Below are 22,145 nucleotides of genomic sequence, written 5' to 3'. Positions count from 1 at the left end.
GTATGTGTTTTACTGAATTATGCTAATTATTTCCATATTTATGCTTGTCATGCACAACAATCCCTTATTTGTGCAAGTCAGTTTAATGAGGAAGTGCTCCACTAGAGGAAGGATGCAGCTTGTACACCCATGTGCTGCTTCTGCAGTTTACAACTAAAGCTTCTGAGAACACTGTGAACGGTTTGACTTGAAGCGGTAAGGTCAATTTTAATGCTGTCAATTTTAATTTCAAATGCAGTTTTATTTACTGCCATGACACATGGTTTATATATGCACTGCCATATTGAAATATATAAGAATATATTGGAAATTTGAATGCATAGCATTTATATTAATGCTCAAGCAATGTTTCTTTTGTGTGTGCAGATCTGTGGAATGCATGTTTAAAATGCAGATCATTTCAAGCTGTACAATCCTCTCTATGTTAGTATTCAATATTTTGTGTACAGGTACGTATTACATGTCTTACAGTTACATTTAAGTTTAAATATTTGTATTAAATTTGAAAAAATGTTTTTTTTTTTAAATAAAACTTCTACACTTCACACTCCTCAACCATCACTTCTATATGTAAAATGTACATCACACTATGTACTTGCACATGTATTGAGCATGAACAGGCAGCTATTATTTTAAGATATGAGATGTCCTGTGTCCAGGCATTTCATCACGTTCTTCTGTTATTCAAGGCGATGGAAAAGAGGACTGGAGCATCACCTTCAATCCGCCAGAAATTACTGCAGTTCCAGGATTATGTGCTCTGATTTCATGTACCTTCACCTATCCAGAAGCAGCAAAACCTATTAATAACGTTCAGTGGATAGAGTGTAAAAATGGTAAATGTCCAAATCAGGGAAGTATTTTCAAGGGGAAAGTGAGTACACAACAACTGGAAGAGAAGGAAACTGAAACAGAGCGGATTAAGATGCTTGAACCTGATCTGACCAAAAACAACTGCAGCACCATCATGAAAGATATAAAAGCGGAAGATGAAAATGAATATGCATTCAGAGTGGAGGGGCAGAAACCACAGAAAACCACATATAATCCCACAGTTAAAATCATCATTCAAGGTAATGCTTGCTTGTGTTTGGCAAAGTTTAAAAGGTCCTGCCTTTTGCTCTAGTCTGATGTTCTCTTTCAGTTCTCAGTTGTTTCAGAGGGATGTTCAGCTCACTGCACACTTTCTGATGCTATGATTTCATAATCTCAGCAGAGGAACGTTGAACATGATCTCTTAAAGAAACACATGGCTGTGCTAATCACACTGCTTTTTCTTTTCATCTTAGTAAAATATGCATTTCATTTGTATGATCTGAATCTGTCCTCAAAGAATGACTCAATTACAGTGTGGAAATCTGCAATGTCTACATTATGTTGTGTACCTCTCTTTGCAGACGAGCCTATAATGGATATTCCTCCTCTCCGTGAAGGAGTGGAAGCCAATCTGACATGTTCAGCTCCTTTTCCTTGCCCGGAAACTCCACCTGAAATAACATGGTGGATCAAGACAAGAGGAGAAAATAACACCAATCTCGAGGATGACATCACTCTGATCACCAGAAACCTTTACATCTCAACTTTGCTCTTGACTCCAACCTCCAAAATGCACAATGCCACTGTAGGATGTGACGTGAGCTATGGAGACAAAACCATCAGTGCCAGTAGGACTCTAGAAGTCACGTGTGAGTACAAGTATACATATTTAACCAAACTTCTTGAAAAGGCATGTTTCTTTGACAATTGCTAAAAACAAAAATTCAGAAATTCAGTTCAGAAGAGCGTAGGCGTCACTGCTGAGATCTACCATCTTCTACCATTGATCAATGAGTAGAACTAAAATTATTTATTTCTTGCATACTGTGTCTATATGGTGTCAAAACTAATGCAGTTGCTCTTTTTCAGATGTACAGACTCTTCGAATTCTTGGCGATGGCACAGTGATGGAAGGTGACACTCTCCGCCTGACCTGCACTGTTGAGAGTCATCCACCGTCCTCTGATCCTGTATGGAGGTTCATTGGAACTGCAGATAAAATCAGGAACTACACGTCTGCAGAAAATCTCATGATTACCAATGTGAGAAAGGAGCATGCTGGGATATACGTCTGTGAGATGACTTATATGATGGAGACTTTGAATGCATCCATCACTATCAATGTCATTCGTAAGTAGAACCAGATTCCACATGAAATGTTGGTAACCTAACAATGTCACAGACTTACAACATAAAAAATTACGAAATTGACAACATGTCAGCAACTGTTGTAATACTGAATTGTGACACATCTTGGAAAGTTCATTGCGTGTTTGCAGGGGACAGCCCTAAAGTCTGAATATATGTCTTTACTAATTATAACATCAAACATTTATCACATGCTAGGTGACACAAATGAATCGAAAATAAACGAGTCCTTCACTCCCGGAGGTGGAAACTTGCTTGGCAAAGACGATCTGCTTAATTCCACCAATACAACTTCAGGTAATACTCAGCAGTTTACGCACTTTAGACACTGTATGTTTATTTCAGGGCGATTATGATTTAGCCAATTAGCCAATGTTCCTGGATTGACAACTTCCATTCAATCCATCACTATCAATGTCATTCGTAGAACCAGATTCCATATGAAATGTTGATAACCATTAGCCTGGTAATACCAGACTCTGCTACTTCACTTTGCTTCGTAGAGAGAGTCTGGAATAGCATAATAGAGAAGTGTTTTCTCTCTCGCGGGGGGGCGCTTGTCTGAAGTTTAAAATCATTGGTTACCCGTAAGCCAATCACATAACGTTTGGTTATGGCGTGTGTTATGCGCATGCTCAGCCGCATCTAACTTCCACTGTAAACACATGTATGATGCGAAAACAAAACCATCGAGCGAAATACCGGAGTGAACATGGCTGTGAACGACTTTTGCAGATTATGTGAAGTAAATCTACGCATCCACGGTACAATCAGCGTCTACGTCACGGCTCTCAGCCCGCCCTCTGTTCGTTGATTGGCCCGGCTGTTTTCAGGCCGGTGGAAAACTGAAAGATACGCTGCTATCTCAGACTGACTACAGGAGCGAAATGAAATTAGCGGAAGTAGGAAGTCTGACGTAGTCAGGCTAGATAACCATGCCACAGACTTACAAACATAATTCACTTATATATAGACAAATGTAAGAAATTCAAGACTATAACAATTTGTGTTCTTAAATTCAAGGTAAAGAAGCTATTCAAATGCAAGTGAACATTGGAATGATAATAGGATTTCTGTCTGGAATATCAGTTTCAGCAGTCATCTTCTCTGTGGTTTTGTGCTGTCACGAGTCTTGGCAAAGGTAAGGAAGTGCTTAAAATGTCTACATTTTGTTGCGCCTTGTGCATATCTTATGCTATTTACATGAAGGTGTTCTGAGTGATTTTGAGATGGGATTCTGGTTGATGTGAAAGCATGTGAACACTGTTGTCCACATAAATGATAATCAGTATATTTTACAAAATTTGCTTGTCTTATTCCCTGATTATGTTTTCCAGCAGAGACAAGATGCATGAAGTGATGGCCACAGACACAGACACTGAAGTTATACTGGAGGTTTTTTATGACCAACAAGGACATCAGAAAGTTTATTATTAAAAAAGCACATAGGGAGGTCCTTAAATTCCCATTATGTTGGATTTTGCTTAATCTAAAATTGTAAAATATCTGGAGGTTATTGCTATTTCATTTGTTATGTTTATATAATTTAGTCAATATTTAATACAGGCTATACTTTTTACAAATACAGTACAGAAACTTACAGAGCTTATTTTTTGCTTATTATTTTGAGCTTATTAAAAATCCTTATCCATTTATAAATGTATATTGTATTATACAATATAAAAATTATGAATTGAATAGTTTTGTCATTCCATATTGTTTTCTTCTTGTTCCGGTGTACTTTTTTTTTTTTACAATTAAACTGTGAATTACTTCAAAGTGTTCAAATTCATCATTTCACCCTTTCTGTGTTTTAAAGGATGTTTGTAGAACTAAAGCAAATTGTATACCCCCCAGGTGTATTTTATCCTTTTTTTTTTTCCAACACTCAACTTTATTGAAGATAATCAACAATACAATCAAAGGAGCAAAAATTAAAGAAACACACACAAAAAAATAAAATAAATAAATAAATAAAAAAGTAAAAAAAATTAAAATAATAAAAAATACACAGACACTGAGCAAAACACAAGATTATTACTGTAATCAAATAAACACATTAAACATAATACAATAAACCACAGTTTTAACAGCTTTTTTGTTTTGTATGGAAGAGATGGTAGAAATATATTGTTCTATTTCAGTTTTAAGCACCGAAAAAAGTGTTTTTTTATTACTGAATTTGCATTTATGGATATGGAATTTGGCAACAAATAAGATTAGGTTTACTAGAAAGAGTGCATCATTGTCCTTCCCACAGTCACTAAAACAACCAAAAATTACATTTTTGTAGTACAGGGAGAACTCAGGAAGAATATTGTCAACTAAAAATGAATTAATGTCTTTCCAGAGCTTATATGTGAATTCACAAGACCAAAATAAATGTGAAATAGTTTCAGGATGTAAGCCACAAAAGGAGCATTTTACATCAATGTCGTTCTTAAACTTATTTAAGCATACATTTGTGGGGTAAAACCTGTATAGTAACTTGAACGAGACTTCTTTAATTTTGTTAGTTAAAAGGAACTTCTGGGGTAGGGACCAGACTTTTTCCCAATCTATGGTAAGGTCAAACTTATTCTAATAGAAGGATGCAGGAGAAATAGAGACCAGGGGCCCGTTCTTCGTACGTCGCTAACTCACTTAGCTGGATTTGGTTGTTGACGATTTGGCATGATCTTGGATTGTTTGGTTCTTCGAAGCTCATCTTGGACTTGCTGTCATAGCAACATGTGCGCAAACTTAAACCTGCTCTCATTGACTTCCATAGTAGGAAAAAATATACTATGGAAGTCAATGAGACCAGAAACTGTCTGATTACTGACATTCTTCTAAATATCTTCCTTTCTGTTCAGCAGAAGAAAGAAATTCATACATGTTTGAAACAACATGAGGGTGAGTATATGATGACAGAATTTTCATTTTAAAGTGGAGTATCCCTTTAAAGTGATTGGTACTATAGACTGCCATCAAGGCCTCAATGAAGGGGATTATGTGAACAGAAAGGGGGTTCACAATTTAAATGTGCAGCCCAGTTACTATTGTGATTCTTAATATTCCAGATTATATCAAACAAAAAAAGGCATTTGACTAAAATAGTCCATATCACAAATGTGAAAGCAAAATGGCCAGGATCTGTGCATGACTTAAGAATTTTCAGAGATTCACATTTATGCACATTATTTGAAAGTGGTAAGGAAAGTTCCACAATTACATATCAAGCTCACTGTATTACATACACTTATGCTGATCCTAACAGAACTGCACTTTTTCATAGGTGATTATGACATGTTCCTGCAGACAGGTGTTTTATGACCCCATTCCCTGACCCAAACCAGTTACAATGCAGCTCTAGCCAGGACAAGGGCACACAATGAAATGAACTTGATGTCAGTGTCTGAAAAGTCTGAGGGTTGCACACCTGACAGGGCCTGTGACATTGTTGCATGTGCCATATTACACAACATTGCCCAAAAAAAAAGAAGAAAAAAAAAACACCTTTTCATTAAATGTTTAATAAAAGACAAATATGCTTAGTTCCTTGAGTTTTATTTCAATTGTTCTTTGTAAAGAAAAGCCAGTGGTCAAGTGCCTGCAACAAGAGATATTAGACACATGCCTCATGCAACAAATAAAAAGGAAAAGTTGGCTATCCACTGCCCACCTGTAGGCCTATGTCTCCTCTGTCTGTGCAGACTCTTCTGTAGGCCTTTCTGTAGATGTGGAATCCTGCAACTTATATTGCAGCCATAAAGCATACAAGTATAAATTAAGTAAAGTTATTTATGCACTCGCAGGTAGGCTAGTTCCTCCATATGACAGTTATCTGAGAGGGTTTATTCACTGTCCAGTGCAATGGAAACAAATGGACATTACAAAGTCTTATACTTTCTTTCCTTTGGAGAGTTAGAAAATGTCCACTTACTGCACATATTTCAGCCACCACTTTCTTGGGAACAGATACAAGTGTGTATTATGTAAAAGTGCACAAAAGAGGAAAACACAATGTCATTATGAACTACACTGGGGAAAAATGTGATCAATAACTCATGGCAAAATATTTTTACATTAACATAAGTTTATCAGTTTTCACTTTCACAAGTCAAAGCAATTCATCATTACTCAAGATTTAACAGTTGAAATGACTATACGGCCTTAATTTAATGCAGCAAAAATGATTTTACAGTGTAGGCTACTAAGATCTTTTCTTTTCTTTTTTTTCTCAGCCTTTTTCTTGGTTGCTTTTATAAACAGAACACCATTTATTTAACAGTGCCTTTTATAAAAGAGACTATAATATAACTAAAAATGACCATTATGTAGAATATTTTTGTACTTCACTTTTATTTGTTCCCATGTTCTAGTATGGTGACTGACATTACAATGCACAAAGTAATTATGCAATTATTAAAATACAAAAATATAGGCTAATAAGTGCTAAAAACATCTAACATGGCCACTTCTAACGGATTTAAATTGTCTGCTACTTTTTGCCAGCCCTCTCTCCTGGCTTTTGCAGACTTTGAGGTGTTCCCTGGCGTTTTGATTAAACATTAAAATTCCGAATAAACTTCGACTATATTAGTTCTTGCTCTGCTGAGGAGAAAAACTGAGCGCGCTCTTTGGCCACGCTGAGCAGCCAATAGCAGCGTTGCTGATCAATGTTTCTACTATCGATACATATCCCCTTTTAACCAGCGCATGAACGCGCAATTATCTCAGATAACTCAATCCAGCGATACTAATCATATCCAGCAAGTGTGTTCTAAGAACCGAGTTAGCCAGATCATGATTCGCACGATGATATCATCTTGGATGTGTCATTTGATCTCGGATGTAATAAGCAACGTACGAAGAACGGGCCCCCGTTCTTCGTACGTCGCTAACTTAGTGCACTTTCTGAGATATATATTTTTTCTCGTGACTCGTGAGATTGTCGTTTACATTATTACTTTGTTGGAAACACACATTTATTTTCGACTTGTCGGAGTCGGGCTTTAACTACAGCACAAACTGTTTGCATTGCCCTATGATTATTTGCGAGTGCCTCTTTTCTTTACACTATTGGAGATGCGGAGAACTTGATGGAAAGTGCTGTCTGTCGTGTCATTTGGAGTTTACCTGGCGCTTTTAGGTTTAAAAAACAGTTTTAGGTTTTGTTGTGGCATTTCCAAGCCACTTAAGACCCAATGTTGTAAAGCAGTTTTTTTTTTTAGGCTATCATAATTTTTTATGAAGATCATGCAATCATGACCATGCCCATTACAGATATGTCACTCAGGCTTCACTAACGTGATTGGTACCATAGACTATAGGCTAGACCATAGACTGCCATCAAGGCCTCAATGAAGGGGATTATGTGAACAGAAAGGGGATTCACAATGTAAATGTGCAGCCCAATTATTCTTGATTCTTAATATTCCAGATTAGTAATATTATATCAAATAAAAAAGGCAGTTGACTAAAATCTTCCATATCACAAAAGTGAAAGCAAAATGGCCAGGATCTGTGCATGACTTAAGAATTTTCAGAGATTCACATTTATGCATATTATTTGAAAGTGGTAAGGAAAGTTCCACAATTAAATATCAAGCTCACTGTATTACATACACTTATGCTGATCCTAACAGAACTGCATTTTTTCATAGGTGATTATGACATGTTCCTGCCTGCAGACAGGTGTTTTATGACCCCATTCCCTGACCCAAACCAGTTACAATGCAGCTCTAGCCAGGACAAGGGCACACAATGAAATGAACTTTGGCTAACTAAAGGGAAGATTTCAGTGTCTTAAAAGTCTGAGGGTTGCACACCTGACAGGGCCTGTGACATTGTTGCATGTGCCATATTACACAACATTGCCAAAAAAAACCACTTTTCATTAAATGTTTAATAAAAGACAAATATGCTTAGTTCCTTGAGTTTTATTTCAGTTGTTCTTTGTAAAGAAAAGCCAGTGGTCAAGTGCCTGCAACAAGAGATATTAGAGACATGCCTCATGCAACAAATAAAAAGGAAAAGTTGGCTATCCACTGCCCACCTGTAGGCCTATGTCTCCTCTGTCTGTGCAGACTCTTCTGTAGGCCTTTCTGTAGATGTGGAATCCTACAACTTATATTGCAGCCATAAAGCATACAAGTATAAATTAAGTAAAGTTATTTATGCACTTGCAGGTAGGCTAGTTCCTCCATATGACAGTAATCTGAGAGGGTTTATTCACTGTCCAGTGCAATGGAAACAAATGGACATAAAGTCTTATACTTTCTTTCCTTTGGAAAGTTAGAAAATGTCCACTTACTGCACATATTTCAGCCACCACTTTCTTGGGAACAGATACATTTACATTTGGCAGACGCTTTTATCCAAAGCGACTTACATTGCATTTCAAGGTACACATTTACATTCTTATTAGTTCTTGCTTTCCCTGGGAATCGAACCCATGACCTTGGCGTTGCAAGCGCCAACGCTCAACTGTTTGAGCTACAGGAAAGTCACAAGTACAAGATACAAGTGTTGGTGTATTATGTAAAAGTGCACAAAAGAGGAAAACACAATGTCATTACAATGAACTACACTCTGGAAAATGTGATCAATAACTCATGGCAAAATATTTTTACATTAACATAAGTTTATCAGTTTTCACTTTCACAAGTCAAAGCAATTCATCATTACTCAAGATTTAACAGTTGAAATGACTATACGGCCTTAATTTAATGCAGCAAAAATTATTTTACAGTGTAGGCTACTAAGATCTTTTCTATTTTTTTCTCAGCCTTTTTCTTGGTTGCTTTTATAAACAGAACACCATTTATTTAACAGTGCCTTTTATAAAAGAGACTATAATATAACTAAAAATTACCATTATGTAGAATATTTTTGTACTTCACTTTTATTTGTTCCCATGTTCTAGTGACTGACATTACAATGCACAAAGTAATTATGCAATTATTAAAATACAAATATATAGGCTAATAAGTGATAAAAACATCTAACATGGCCACTTCTAACGGATTTAAATTGTCTGCTACTTTTTGCCAGCCCTCTCTCCTGGCTTTTGCAGACTTTGAGGTGTTCCCTGGCGTTTTTTAAACATTAAAATTCAGAATAAACTTTGACAATTAGTTCTTGCTCTGCTGAGGAGAAAAACTGAGCATGCTCTTTGGCCACGCTGAGCAGCCAATAGCAGCGTTGCTGATCAATGTTTCTACTATCGATACATATCCCCTTTTAACCAGCGCAGGAACGCGCAATTATCTCAGATAACTCAATCCAGCGATACTAATCGTATCCGGCAAGTGTGTTCGAAGAACCTAATTAGCCGGATCATGATTAGCACGATGATATCATCTTGGATGTCTCATTTGATCTCGGATGTTTTAAGCAACGTACGAAGAACGAGCCCCTGGTTCAAGTGGAATGTTTATTTTTCTTTTTTTCTTTTCTGTATTCCGCAGGAGCTGAGTTTTCCTGGAAGCAGGCTGGTGGTGGTAGCTGCACGGCCTTCACCTTAATTAGGGGTTATTAGTGTTGTGTTATTTCTGATCACAATTTGTAGTGGAGTGTGATTTTTCAAATTGTGTTTTCCTTGCCGTATGCAGCTAGCCTGCTTTTCAGGGGCCTCAGCCCCTGCAGTGGTCTACATTCCTTGTCTTTTTTTTTTTTTTTTTGTCTTTTTGTTTACGGATCGAGACAATTTATTGTGAGTTATTTGTTTAATTTTTTTCTTTAATTAAAAAGTGTTTGTTTAAACGTGAACTCACGCCTCCTGCCTCTTCTGAGCAAACGGACTTGTGTTCTGTTTATTGAATTATTTCCCCGGTAATTCGGGGTGGCGTAATCACTATTAGACGAGCCACGTTTTGCTACACATACATATGAGAAACTGTGTAGAACATGAAAATTTGTGTGGAGTTTTTTTTTGTTGTTGAAAAATGTGAGTAAAATATTAGGCCTATTAGATATAAGATTACAGTTTTTCTTGATTGCTTAAACGCATAACACCATTTATCAAAAAGCACACCCATTTACCTAAACTATAAACACTATTCCCCTGTTTTGACACATGAGTCAGATTTGTTGAACTGTCACTGCAAAACTCTACACACAAATCCCTTCATTTCTCATTGCCTACACCATGTTGTCATTTAGAAAGCACTAGCATTCAATATTGTTCACTCAAGTCAGCACAGCTTTAGCTCAGTTAGCACACAATTACCTAAGCGGAAACACTAAGAGTCAAAATTTAACACACACCAATCAGATCCTTCAGTAGATAGATAAAAGGGCCCAAATGAGTTTACTGAGTTTTGGAACAATGAATCCAGAAAGATGTGAAGGAAGAGTTCGAGGATGGAAAGAATGAGGAGGAGGAAGGGCAAGAAGACAAGCAGTCTCAGATGAAATTCAAGCCACTCTAGTTGCCCATGTCTTTATCAATGGTATGACTATGAGGGAGGCTGGGCTACGAGTAAGGCCAAATTCAAGGGCGTAGATTTGGTTTGAACATTGGGGGGGGGGGGGGGGGGGGGGGGGGGGGTAAGTTTGGGTTCTGCATATTTTTCATGTGATCATGGTATACATATTGAGGGGGTTGTAATGCATAGATTTACAGTTTTTACCAATTGCTTACACACGTTTTCAAAACTAAGTCTCCTTTTTTCAAAACTCTACACACAATTCTCAAAACTGCACACACAAAATGCAAAATGCCTCACATCTCCTTCAAAATGCAACACTGCATTCAAAATGCCATAAACACGTGTCAGAATGAAGCATTTGCATCAAATGGCAAACACTTCTTTCATAATAGTACATTTTTGGATATACCATGTAAACACTGCTGTTCTAAATCTAAAGCTCTTTGGTCTTTCATAGGCTTATATCTACATTTCAATACAATGTTCTACAGTGAAAGTAATCTGATATAAGTACACTGTAAACGTCAATGCAATGTAGAAACAGAAAATATTTATTAGGCCTAACATTATTGTTGTTTACAGTAGCATACAACAAAACCATAAACATATGTACTGTAAACCAAAAGTATATTCTTTATAGTTTTTCTCAATTGTTTACACACATTTTCTGAAAGCATGCCTCATATTCTCAGAACTCTATACACACAATGGGCAAAACCCCTCAATTCTCCTGCAAAATGAAACTTTATTCAAAACAATGTTATTTCTTCTCAAAATGGTATTTTGTTTTCAACTGACACACACAAACCATCACATGAATAGTCATTTATAAGAACCAGTTGAACACTGATGTGCTCAATGTAAAACACTATGATGAATGGAAAACACTTCTTCTCCATTCATCATAATGACTTAGGCCTTTTTTTGGTTCAGTGTTACACTTACTACAGACAGTACATACATAAGTGTGTTGTAAAATATTTGAGAATATTGTTTTTATACTCAGAACACACAAATACACGGTAACAAATATATTTTATTTTTCCCACAAAAACAATGTACACAGTGTACATCCCAACCAACACAAAGTTGTACATACAGTGGTCTACATACAAAACAACAGAAGAATTGACTGTATACAGTTACAGTAAAAATGTACAGTAATCCAATGTTGGCATCCATTGCTCCATTGAAGAGCTCACCTGTTGCCCTTTTATGCTAAAGCTCTGATTACTAATTGTAAAATTGTGTGATGGGTGTTAGCCCATGTGATGAGTCAGTGTGCATATTTGAATGGCAGTGTGTTCCTTGTGAAAACAGGAGATTTTCTGCATGAAAATTGTGCCAAAAGCAGAGAATTGTGTGTAGTGAGGTGGGGGGTCCCGGGGGGTCCCAGGAAGCCATTGTTCAAAACAGATCTTCTGACCTTTGAACTATTTAGGCCTATACTACAGTAAAGCAGTGATTGGTTAGTGATCAGTTAAGCAATTAGTGTTTGCACATGTGAGGAGTGTGTCTGTGTGACCTGGTGAATAAGTGTAGCATTTTGATTGGTTGTGTTTGGAAAAGGAAAGCAAGACACTTCCTGATAGATCTTTGTGTTTTAGGTAGAGAATTGTGTGTAGTGTTTCACAAAAAAGTGTTTTATGCAATTGAAAACTGAGTCAAAGGCTGAGAAATAGCTTATGGTTTTGGAGATTTGGCATGTAGTTTTGCACTTTGAGTGAGAGGTTTCAAAAATCGTGTGACATGAAAAGATTTTGTGTGTAAGCAGTTGGTAAAAACTGTAAATATTGGGGGGGTTATCTCCCCCCTAACCCCCCCACAAATTACGCCCCTGGCCAAATTTGAGTCGCTTTACCGTCGCTTCGAGAACCTTCAGGGAGGTGTGGTGGCAAACAAAATTCTATCACTGAATAAGAGACAAACATTTCCAATAGTCTTTGATGAGGTGTTTTCTCTGTGTGACTATACGACTGCTGGCCTTTTCTTGCAAGAAAATACACCTCATCAAAGACTATTGGAAATGTTTGTCTTTTATTCAGTGATAGAATTCTCCCTGAAGGTTCTCGAGGCGACGGTAAAGCGACTCAAATTTGGCCCAGCCTCCCTCATAGTCATACCATTGACAAAGACATGGGCAACTAGAGTGGCTTGAATTTCATCTGAGACTGCTTGTCTTATTGCCCTTCCTCCTCCTCATTCTTATCCATCCTCGAACTCTCCCTTCACATCTTTCTGGATTCATTGTTCCAAAACTCAGTAAACTCATTTGGGCCCTTTTATCTATCTATTGAAGGTTCTGATTGATGTGTGTTCAATTTTGACTCTTAGTGTTTCCACCTGGGTTATTGTATGCTAACTGAGCTGAAGCTGTGCTGACTTGACTGAACAATATTGAATGCTAGTGCTTTCTAAATGACAACATGGTCTAGGCAATGAGAAATGAAGGGATTTGTGAGTAGAGTTTTGCAGTGACAGTTCAACAAATCTGACTCATGTGTCAAAACAGGGGAATAGTGTTAATAGTTTAGTGAAATGGGTGTGCTTTTTGATAAATGGCATTATGCTTTTGAAATTTTAGTTCAAAAGCCTGGTTATAGTGTTTAAGCAATCGAGAAAAACTGTAACAGCATTATATTTCTGTCGTAAGAACAGCTATTCAGCTGATGGACACCGTGCTTCGTTGTCATGGGAACATCCCAGGTGAAAATAATGAGGAAATTACGTTGTCTTTCGTTGCTCCCTTCATTAAGTGCGTTCCAAACGGCTACATAAATGCCCTGCTCACTCCAAAGTCCCACTTCAAGAGCTCTATCGTCTGCCCTTCGAAGGGAGCAGGGCATAGGGATGCTCACGAGTAATAAGCATGTCCCATGTTTCTGTACTTAGTTGTGTTATTTGGAGCACACGTGTGTTGTGAAACTGATGAAGATGTTTTCTTACAGTTTTTCTCAATTGTGACCCTGGATCACAAAACCAGTCATAAGTTGCACGGGTATATTTGTGTCAATAGCCAACAATACATTGTACGGGTCAAAATGATTGATTTTTCTTTTAAGCCAAAAATCATTAGGATATTAAGTAAAGATCATGTTCCATGAAGATATTTAGTAAATTTCCTACCGTAAATATAAAAAACATTTATTTTTGTGAGTGAATGCAGCACAGTCGTGAATATAAATGGACAACTTTAAAGGAGATTTTCTCAATGTTTCGATTTTTTTGCACCCTCAGATTCCAGATTTTCAAATAGTTGTATCTCAGCCAAATATGTTATATCCTAACAAACCATACATCAATGGAAAGCTTATTTATTCAGCTTTCATATGATGTATAAATCTCAATCTTTTAAAAAAATACCCATGTGACTGGTTTTGTGGTCCAGGGTCACAATTGCTAAAACACAATTTCTGAAACCTTGCTCCATTTTCTGAAAACATTAAACACAAAACCTCATCTTCAAGCACTATTCACAAAACCTCTGACTCCTCTTGCAAAATGAAACTCGCCTCAAAACAGTTTTACCTGTGTTCAAAATCAAACACTGCTCTCAAATCATAAACAAAGTGATCAAAATGATATACACTATCAAGCAGTCAGTAAACAATACACCAAAAAATAGAAAACACGTTGTTCGAAACATATTTGAAAAATATCTATGGACTGCTATTCTGTTTGTAGACTTACCCGTGACACCTTACTGTACCATCAAAAAGTTCTGGGAGAAGTACATTTTTAATCTCAAAACAAATTTCATATTTTTCCATCATTGTCTTTTGATGAACGGAAACATGTTCTATCATAGTAGCTCAAAATTGATCAGAAATTACTACTCTGCTTTGCTCTTTGCAATTTTCTTCTGTTCTCCCTCTTCTTGTACCCCTATTTTTACAGTACTGTACCCTGCATCTCACGAACTTGTCCTTTGTCTCTGTGATACTGTAATTCTTGTTCTTTGTTGATATGAACCTGCAACCAGTCAAAATCTATTGAGCAGTCAGTACTGTTAACAAATGGAAAGCACAATGTTCAGGGCCATACAATTTGTTCATTTTACAGTATACAGCCTACAATGCACTGTACTACTGTATACAATACTAAAATCAAAGGAGTAAACATGTGATCACTGTGCTTCTTCTTGTCTGTGGGCATCAGGTTAAATCAATTTTGCGTGGTTGTGTTCAATCAATGACCTGTGTTCTCTATTTGTATTTGATTGTTGCCACTTGTGTTTACCAGTGTGGATGACGTGCATTAGAGTGCAGAATGTGTTTTGAGAATGAGAATGTGTTTAGCGTTTTGCTGAAAAGTCTAAGTGAGATCTGCAAATTGTGTTTTACTATGTGAAATGGTTTAAGGTATTGACTACAGACTGCACAATAGCTAAATGAGTTCAGGAAACAGAACTTTGTTCAGCCAATGGGTTTTAGTGTAATTTGCGGGTGTTTTTTTCTATTTGCATGTGCTTTCTTCAGTTGCTGCGTGTTGAGCTCTCTCGGCCACTGTACATTAAGGAATAAAAAAATGTGCCAATGTATCCATTGGTTGTGTCTTTTGTGTTCATCATGTGAAAAGGTTTGTGAGGGGGAGAACCACAAGCAACATAACTTACCAGTTTTGGAAATGTTGTTTTGAATTTATTGCACCAGTGTGTAAGACTATGTCGTAGTGTGTGTGTTTGAGGGCTTGTGTGTCCTGTCTGAGGGCAAAAATAGAAAATAGGATGTTTTGGGAACTGGGTGAGACTGTTTTGAGAATACGAGGCATAGTTTTAAGAAATGTGTTTAAGCAATCGAGAAAGAACGAGTGAATATTGTGAATTGATTTAATAAATGTGGTCACTTGGCTTTACTGGAAGCCTATAAAACATATTTTTTCTTCCATTTCCATTAAACCAAAACTTAATTGCCTGTATCTCTTCCAAATCTAAAAACAAATTATTTGGCTATATACACATTTGAATCTGTCATAGGTCTGCCCTGGCAGCTTTGACTGTGTTGTCTTTGTTTCATGTCTCTATGTTTGTGTTGTGCTTGAACACATGGCTTTATCTTTGTTTGTGTTTGCCATGTGCTCCTCTGTTCCTGTCTCACTGTTTCCCGAGTCCTCACTTGTCTGATTGTTGTCACCTGTTCCTCTTGTTCTCAACTCCCTTTATATGTGTTCTTTTGCCCTCATGGTTTGCTAGGTCGTTATATACTCTCTGTTTGCTACATTGTTTGTTTGTAGTTTCTAGTCAGAGCTTACTTTAGTCTCACCTTGTCTCGTTGTATGTCTACCCTTCTATGTTCCTCCTGTGGTCAAGTCAGTCTTGTTTTTGTTTGCATTTTGTTTTATTTTTTTATTATTAATAAAGCCTTTCCCTGCAATTGAGTCCTTGCTCCTTCCATCCTTCCACCGCCATACCTGACAGAATCAAAGTATGGTTAATGTATGTGTTTTACTGAATTATGCTAATTATTTCCATATTTATGCTTGTCATGCACAACAATCCCTTATTTGTGCAAGTCAGTTTAATGAGGAAGTGCTCCACTAGAGGAAGGATGCAGCTTGTACACCCATGTGCTGCTTCTGCAGTTTACAACTAAAGCTTCTGAGAACACTGTGAACGGTTTGACTTGAAGCGGTAAGGTCAATTTTAATGCTGTCAATTTTAATTTCAAATGCAGTTTTATTTACTGCCATGACACATGGTTTATATATGCACTGCCATATTGAAATATATAAGAATATATTGGAAATTTGAATGCATAGCATTTATATTAATGCTCAAGCAATGTTTCTTTTTTGTGTGCAGATCTGTGGAATGCATGTTTAAAATGCAGATCATTTCAAGCTGTACAATCCTCTCTATGTTAGTATTCAATATTTTGTGTACAGGTACGTATTACATGTTTTACAGTTACATTTAAGTTTAAATATTTGTATTAAATTTGAAAAAATTTTGTTGTTTTTTTAAAATAAAACTTCTACACTTCACACTCCTCAACCATCACTTCTATATGTAAAATGTACATCATACACACTATGTACTTGCACATGTATTGAGCATGAACAGGCAGCTATTATTTTAAGATATGAGATGTCCTGTGTCCAGGCATTTCATCACGTTCTTCTGTTATTCAAGGCGATGGAAAAGAGGACTGGAACATCACCTTCAATCCGCCAGAAATTACTGCAGTTCCAGGATTATGTGCTCTGATTTCATGTACCTTCACCTATCCAGAAGCAGCAAAACCTATTAATAACGTTCAGTGGATAGAGTGTAAAAATGGTAAATGTCCAAATCAGGGAAGTATTTTCAAGGGGAAAGTGAGTACACAACAACTGGAAGAGAAGAAAACTGAAACAGAACGGATTAAGATGCTTGAACCTGATCTGACCAAAAACAACTGCAGCACCATCATGAAAGATATAAAAGCGGAAGATGAAAATGAATATGCATTCAGAGTGGAGGGGCAGAAACCACAGAAAACCACATATAATCCCACAGTTAAAATCATCATTCAAGGTAATGCTTGCTTGTGTTTGGCAAAGTTTAAAAGGTCCTGCCTTTTGCTCTAGTCTGATGTTCTCTTTCAGTTCTCAGTTGTTTCAGAGGGATGTTCAGCTCACTGCACACTTTCTGATGCTATGATTTCATAATCTCAGCAGAGGAACTATGTTGGACATGATCTCTTAAAGAAACACATGGCTGTGCTAATCACACTGCTTTTTCTTTTCATCTTAGTAAAATATGCATTTCATTTGTATGATCTGAATCTGTCCTCAAAGAATGACTCAATTATTTACACTGTGGAAATCTGCAATGTCTACATTATGTTGTGTACCTCTCTTTGCAGACAAGCCTATAATGGATATTCCTCCTCTCCGTGAAGGAGTGGAAGCCAATCTGACATGTTCAGCTCCTTTTCCTTGCCCGGAAACTCCACCTGAAATAACATGGTGGATCAAGACAAGAGGAGAACATATCACCAATCTCAAGGATGACATCACTCTGATCACCCCCAGAAGCCTTTACAACTCAACTCTGCTCTTGACTCCAACCTCCATAATGCACAATGCCACTGTAGGATGTGACGTGAGCTATGGAGACAAAACCATCAGTGCCAATAGGACTCTAGAAGTAAAGTGTGAGTACAAGTATACATATTTAACCAAACTTTTTGAAAAGTTTCTTTGACAATTGCTAAAAACCAAAATTCTGAAATTCAGTTCAGAAGAGTGTAGGCGTCACTGCTGAGATCTACCATCTTCTACAATTGATCAATGAGTAGAACTAAAATTATTCATTTCTTGCATACTGTGTCTATATGGTGTCAAAACCAATGCAGTTGCTCTTTTTCAGATGTACAGACTCTTCGAATTCTTGGCGATGACACAGTGATGGAAGGTGACACTCTCCACCTGACCTGCACTGTTGAGAGTCACCCACCGTCCTCTGATCCTGTATGGAGGTTCAATGGAACTGCAGATAAAATCAGGAACTACACGTCTGCAGAAAATCTCATGATAACCAATGTGAGAAAGGAGCATGCTGGGATATACGTCTGTGAGATGACTTACATGAGGGAGACTTTGAATGCATCCATCACTATCAATGTCATTAGTAAGTAGAACCAGATTCCATATGAAATGTTGGTAACCTAACAATGTCACAGACTTACAACATAAAAAATTACGAAATTGACAACATGTCAGCAACTGTTGTAATACTGAATTGTGACACATCTTGGAAAGTTCATTGCGTGTTTGCAGGGGACATCCCTAAAGTCTGAATATATGTCTTTACTAATTATAACATCAAACATTTATCACATGCTAGGTGACACAAATGAATCGAAAATAAACGAGTCCTTCACTCCCGGAGGTGGAAACTTGATTGGCAAAGACGAACTGCTTAATTCCAACAAAACAACTTCAGGTAATACTCAGCAGTTTACGCACTTTAGACACTGTATGTTTATTTCAGGGCGATTATGACTTGAACAACATTCCTCTCAATCAATCAGATTTTAGCAGTAGGTTTAGGGTGTGGGTTAAGTTTAGGATTTCCAGAATATGTTATTCTCACTTCAGAACATTGGACATTTTCTTAAATTTGTAACAATCTGTGTTTTTGCATTTAAGTTTTCGAAGATTTAATGAAGAAACTGGACATCTCAACGATACTCACATTTGTGGCAGGAATGGCATTTTCAGCATTCATCTTCTCAATGATTTTGTGTTGTTGGGTGTCTTGCCACAGGTAGGCCTGCCATTTACTTCTTTTCCTAAAAACTGCCTAAAAGTCCATCAAACGTGATTTGTCCCGTATAGTGTTTAGAACATTTTGCACTGTCAGCTTCAAATCTCGAGTCTTATTCCCTAAATATATTTTCTTAACAGAGGCAAAAGACACAAAGTGGCAACAGAAAATCCGGACACTGACATTAATTTGGAGGTAAGACAGATCCAAATATTTTTTAAAGTTAAAACAGAAACATCACTTTAGCAACCTTAATGTCCAAATGTCACTGTGGTGGATTGCATTACCTACTCAACTTTTATCAAATGAAAATTGTGTCATCATTTTCTTAAACTCTTTCATTTCTTAAACATTTTCATCATTTTCTATTACTCATGTAAAAACATGCAATTGCTTCAAATATAGTCCAAGTCTGATCGCTATCACTTTGTGCAAACAATTTTTAAACTGCATCTCAATCTCAAACTCAGTCTTCAAAATCTGCCACCTCAAGACAATGATGGGGCTCAAAAACATCTGTGTAGAAGTATAATGTAATTATTAACATTATATATATATATATATATATATATATATATATATATATATATATATAGATATAGATATTATTATTATTATTATTATTAATATTTTTGCATCATTCAAACATGATAATGACATCACCAGATTGACATTTTAGTGGTGCACAGAAAAAAATCACTAGCCATGTTTCCTTAAAGGATGATTTTCACCAAATGAAAATGATGTCATCATTTGCTCACTCTCATGTTGTTCAAAACCCATAAGACTTTTGTTTATCTTTGAAACACAAGTGAAGATATTTTAATGAAATCTGAGAGATTTCTGTCCCTCCACTGATAGTCTACGCAACTACTCTGACGCTTCAAAAAGTTAATAAAGAGATCGTAAAACTAATCTGTACGAATCGAGTGGTTTAGTCCAAATTTTCTGAAGAGACATAATCGCTTCAAATGATGAACAGATTGAATTGAGGCTTTTATTCACATATAAACATTCATTAACACACACATCAGTTGTGTTAAACGGAAGCTCAAGCATGTTTACTTGATATATGAGAACCCATGAGGTTCATTCTCATGTTACGCAGTACATTTGAGCTTCAGTAAGAACCAATGAGGTTCATTCTTGTGTTACGCAGCACTTTTGAGCTTCAGCAAGAACCAATGAGGTTCATTCATGTGATGTATATAAGTTATATTTTAAATATGTATTAATATATGTTATATGTATTGTTTACACACACACACACACACACACACACACACACACACATATATATATATGTATATAGATAGATAGATAGATAGATAGATAGATAGATAGATAGATAGATATGAATAAAAGCCTAAATTCAGTCTGCATATAAAGCGATCACGTCTCTACAGAAAATTTGGACTAAACCACTCAATTTATATGGATTAGTTTTACAATCTTTTTAGAAATTTTTGAGGTAAGTGATTGTTTTTTTTTTCATTTTTTTTTCATTTTTGGGTGAACTAACCTTTTAATGTAAATAAATAAATCAATAAAAATAAGGATATGTTCTGTATGTATCAGACAGTGCAGACAGATGTAGCTCAGAGTGGAACCAATGAACAGACACCGCTTCATGGACAGCTTGATGGAGGGACCACAGACACAGCAGCACCAACAGATGGAGCAGAGGACGATGAAGCAGTCGAGATGCAAGCAGGAGAGGTGGACTATGCCAGCATCGACTACTCCCTTCTAAAGAACCGACCACCTGAAGAGGGAGAGAGTGAACCTACAGACACAGACTACGCTGAGATCAAGAGGGACAAGAGAGGAGATGGGAAGCAAAGGGAGGCCCTTCAGGATGGAGATGACCAGATTGAAACACCCAACCAGAAACAGATGGAGGGAGAGGAGGAACTTTATTCTAATTCTCAGGTGCTTTAAAGTTAAGGAGCTAAAAGTCTTAACATTTAACACAACAACATTTCATTTTGTAAGGTCAGATGTTTAAGAAAATAAATAATGTATTACTTTAGAGCTTTTATCCCTTATGTGTCTATCAAAAATTGTTGGTGATTGCAACATAATACAGAATGTTACATTAGATTAGTCTCCAACATCTGTTTTTTTTATATATATATAAAATTGCGGAAAAAAATACATTATGTTTTTGTATTTCTCTTCATTTCTTCTTTCCTTTTTTCTTGTTGCATGTTTTAAATGTGTATATGTAAGTTTCTGAACTTCCTGAAACTGCTGCAAATATATGTTTTAGTTAATTAAAAAAAGTTTCTGCTGATAGTTGATTTCTCCCTTATTGTTATATTGTTATTGTTTATACTGGTATATAAACTGGAAAATAGGAAAAAAAGAAAGGGAAGTGTCAAAATCTTAGAATCTTAGAATCAGAATCTTAGTATCTCAATGAAACGTTGTATTTGCAGTCAAGGCTAGTTCTAAGGCTTCTTTCAAGTCACACTTGACCTTAAGTGTCATTTGCAAATTGTGAAGTAAAGAAGTGTTGCAGTAATTTCACAGTATCACACTGTGGCTAGCAGTGTTAATAAACATCTCCTGCACGCCACACCGGCCTCGTGTCCCATGGAGGAGCTCTGGATAGATAAAAGGAGGATTGACTACAGTGAAGGACGACTGCCGCATAAAAACATAATAAAACACAACATAAAGACCAAGCCTGTTCCTCTCTCGTCCTTCACTGTCGTCATTATCAATCGCGCCACTGGCCTCACTCCGTTACCATGGCTTGCCACACACATATAGACCTCAACACGTAACCCACAAACCATAATAACTGTGACAACAACAAATGTAACAGAGTAACAGTACAAAGGTAACAGTGAGGTCAACAACAACAGCCTACATAAAGTATGGAAACAGCAAAAAATAAAATAAATAAATAAAAAAATATATAATAAAATGGTCCTAAACCTGAAAGTGCATAATTTATTTATGCTGCAGTGCATGCTGGGAACTCACAAATATCGAAAAGATTAACAACATTGTTCAATGGGAATTGAATACTGGAATATTGTTGGTCTAACATGGGGAAATAATTCAAATTCCATATATTTGCCCAATGTTGTAAGGCCTGTATGTTTGATAAAAAGAAATAGCTTTTTACATACATGTACATGCAAACTATGCTCAAGTGGATCATGGCCATTGTTTTTCTTACATAGGCATCATAAAAATATCAGATGGGTGAAATTTGTGAAATTTGCTGATTCCTCAAGAATTGTAAATCAGTTGACCTGCTGGTTGCTCCTCTGTGATGA

The 22,145-nt window shown here is 36.6% G+C and overlaps 1 protein-coding gene across 5 annotated transcripts; it reads left to right on the top strand.

Moving 5' to 3' along the window:
* The first annotated feature begins 144 nt into the window (after positions 1-144).
* Positions 145-21,510, top strand: LOC307167342 (sialic acid-binding Ig-like lectin 14). 5 transcript variants are annotated; one of them, XM_079886372.1, is made up of 9 exons: positions 171-195; positions 367-449; positions 690-1,073; positions 1,398-1,685; positions 1,906-2,166; positions 2,383-2,481; positions 18,735-18,852; positions 18,993-19,047; positions 20,431-21,149. In XM_079886372.1, exons 2-9 carry the CDS (start codon positions 380-382, stop codon positions 20,791-20,793), a joined length of 1,638 nt encoding a protein of 545 aa, XP_079742498.1. In that variant the 5' UTR covers positions 171-195; positions 367-379; the 3' UTR covers positions 20,794-21,149. The 5 variants fall into 5 exon arrangements, with proteins under 5 accessions (XP_079742500.1, XP_079742499.1, XP_079742498.1 ...); XM_079886371.1 differs by lacking the exons at positions 171-195; positions 367-449; positions 690-1,073; ... (1 more) ...; positions 1,906-2,166; positions 2,383-2,481 and adding exons at positions 16,185-16,230; positions 16,402-16,484; positions 16,732-17,115; ... (1 more) ...; positions 17,953-18,213; positions 18,430-18,528 and having other exon boundaries at positions 20,431-21,510; XM_079886370.1 differs by lacking the exons at positions 171-195; positions 367-449; positions 690-1,073; ... (1 more) ...; positions 1,906-2,166; positions 2,383-2,481 and adding exons at positions 16,185-16,230; positions 16,402-16,484; positions 16,702-17,115; ... (1 more) ...; positions 17,953-18,213; positions 18,430-18,528.
* Positions 21,511-22,145: the final 635 nt, after the last annotated feature.

Source organism: Squalius cephalus, assembly GCF_949319135.1.
Source record: "Squalius cephalus genome assembly, chromosome: 11".
In the NCBI taxonomy this organism is placed as follows: domain Eukaryota; kingdom Metazoa; phylum Chordata; class Actinopteri; order Cypriniformes; family Leuciscidae; genus Squalius; species Squalius cephalus.
This window is presented reverse-complemented; position numbering and strand designations above follow the sequence as displayed.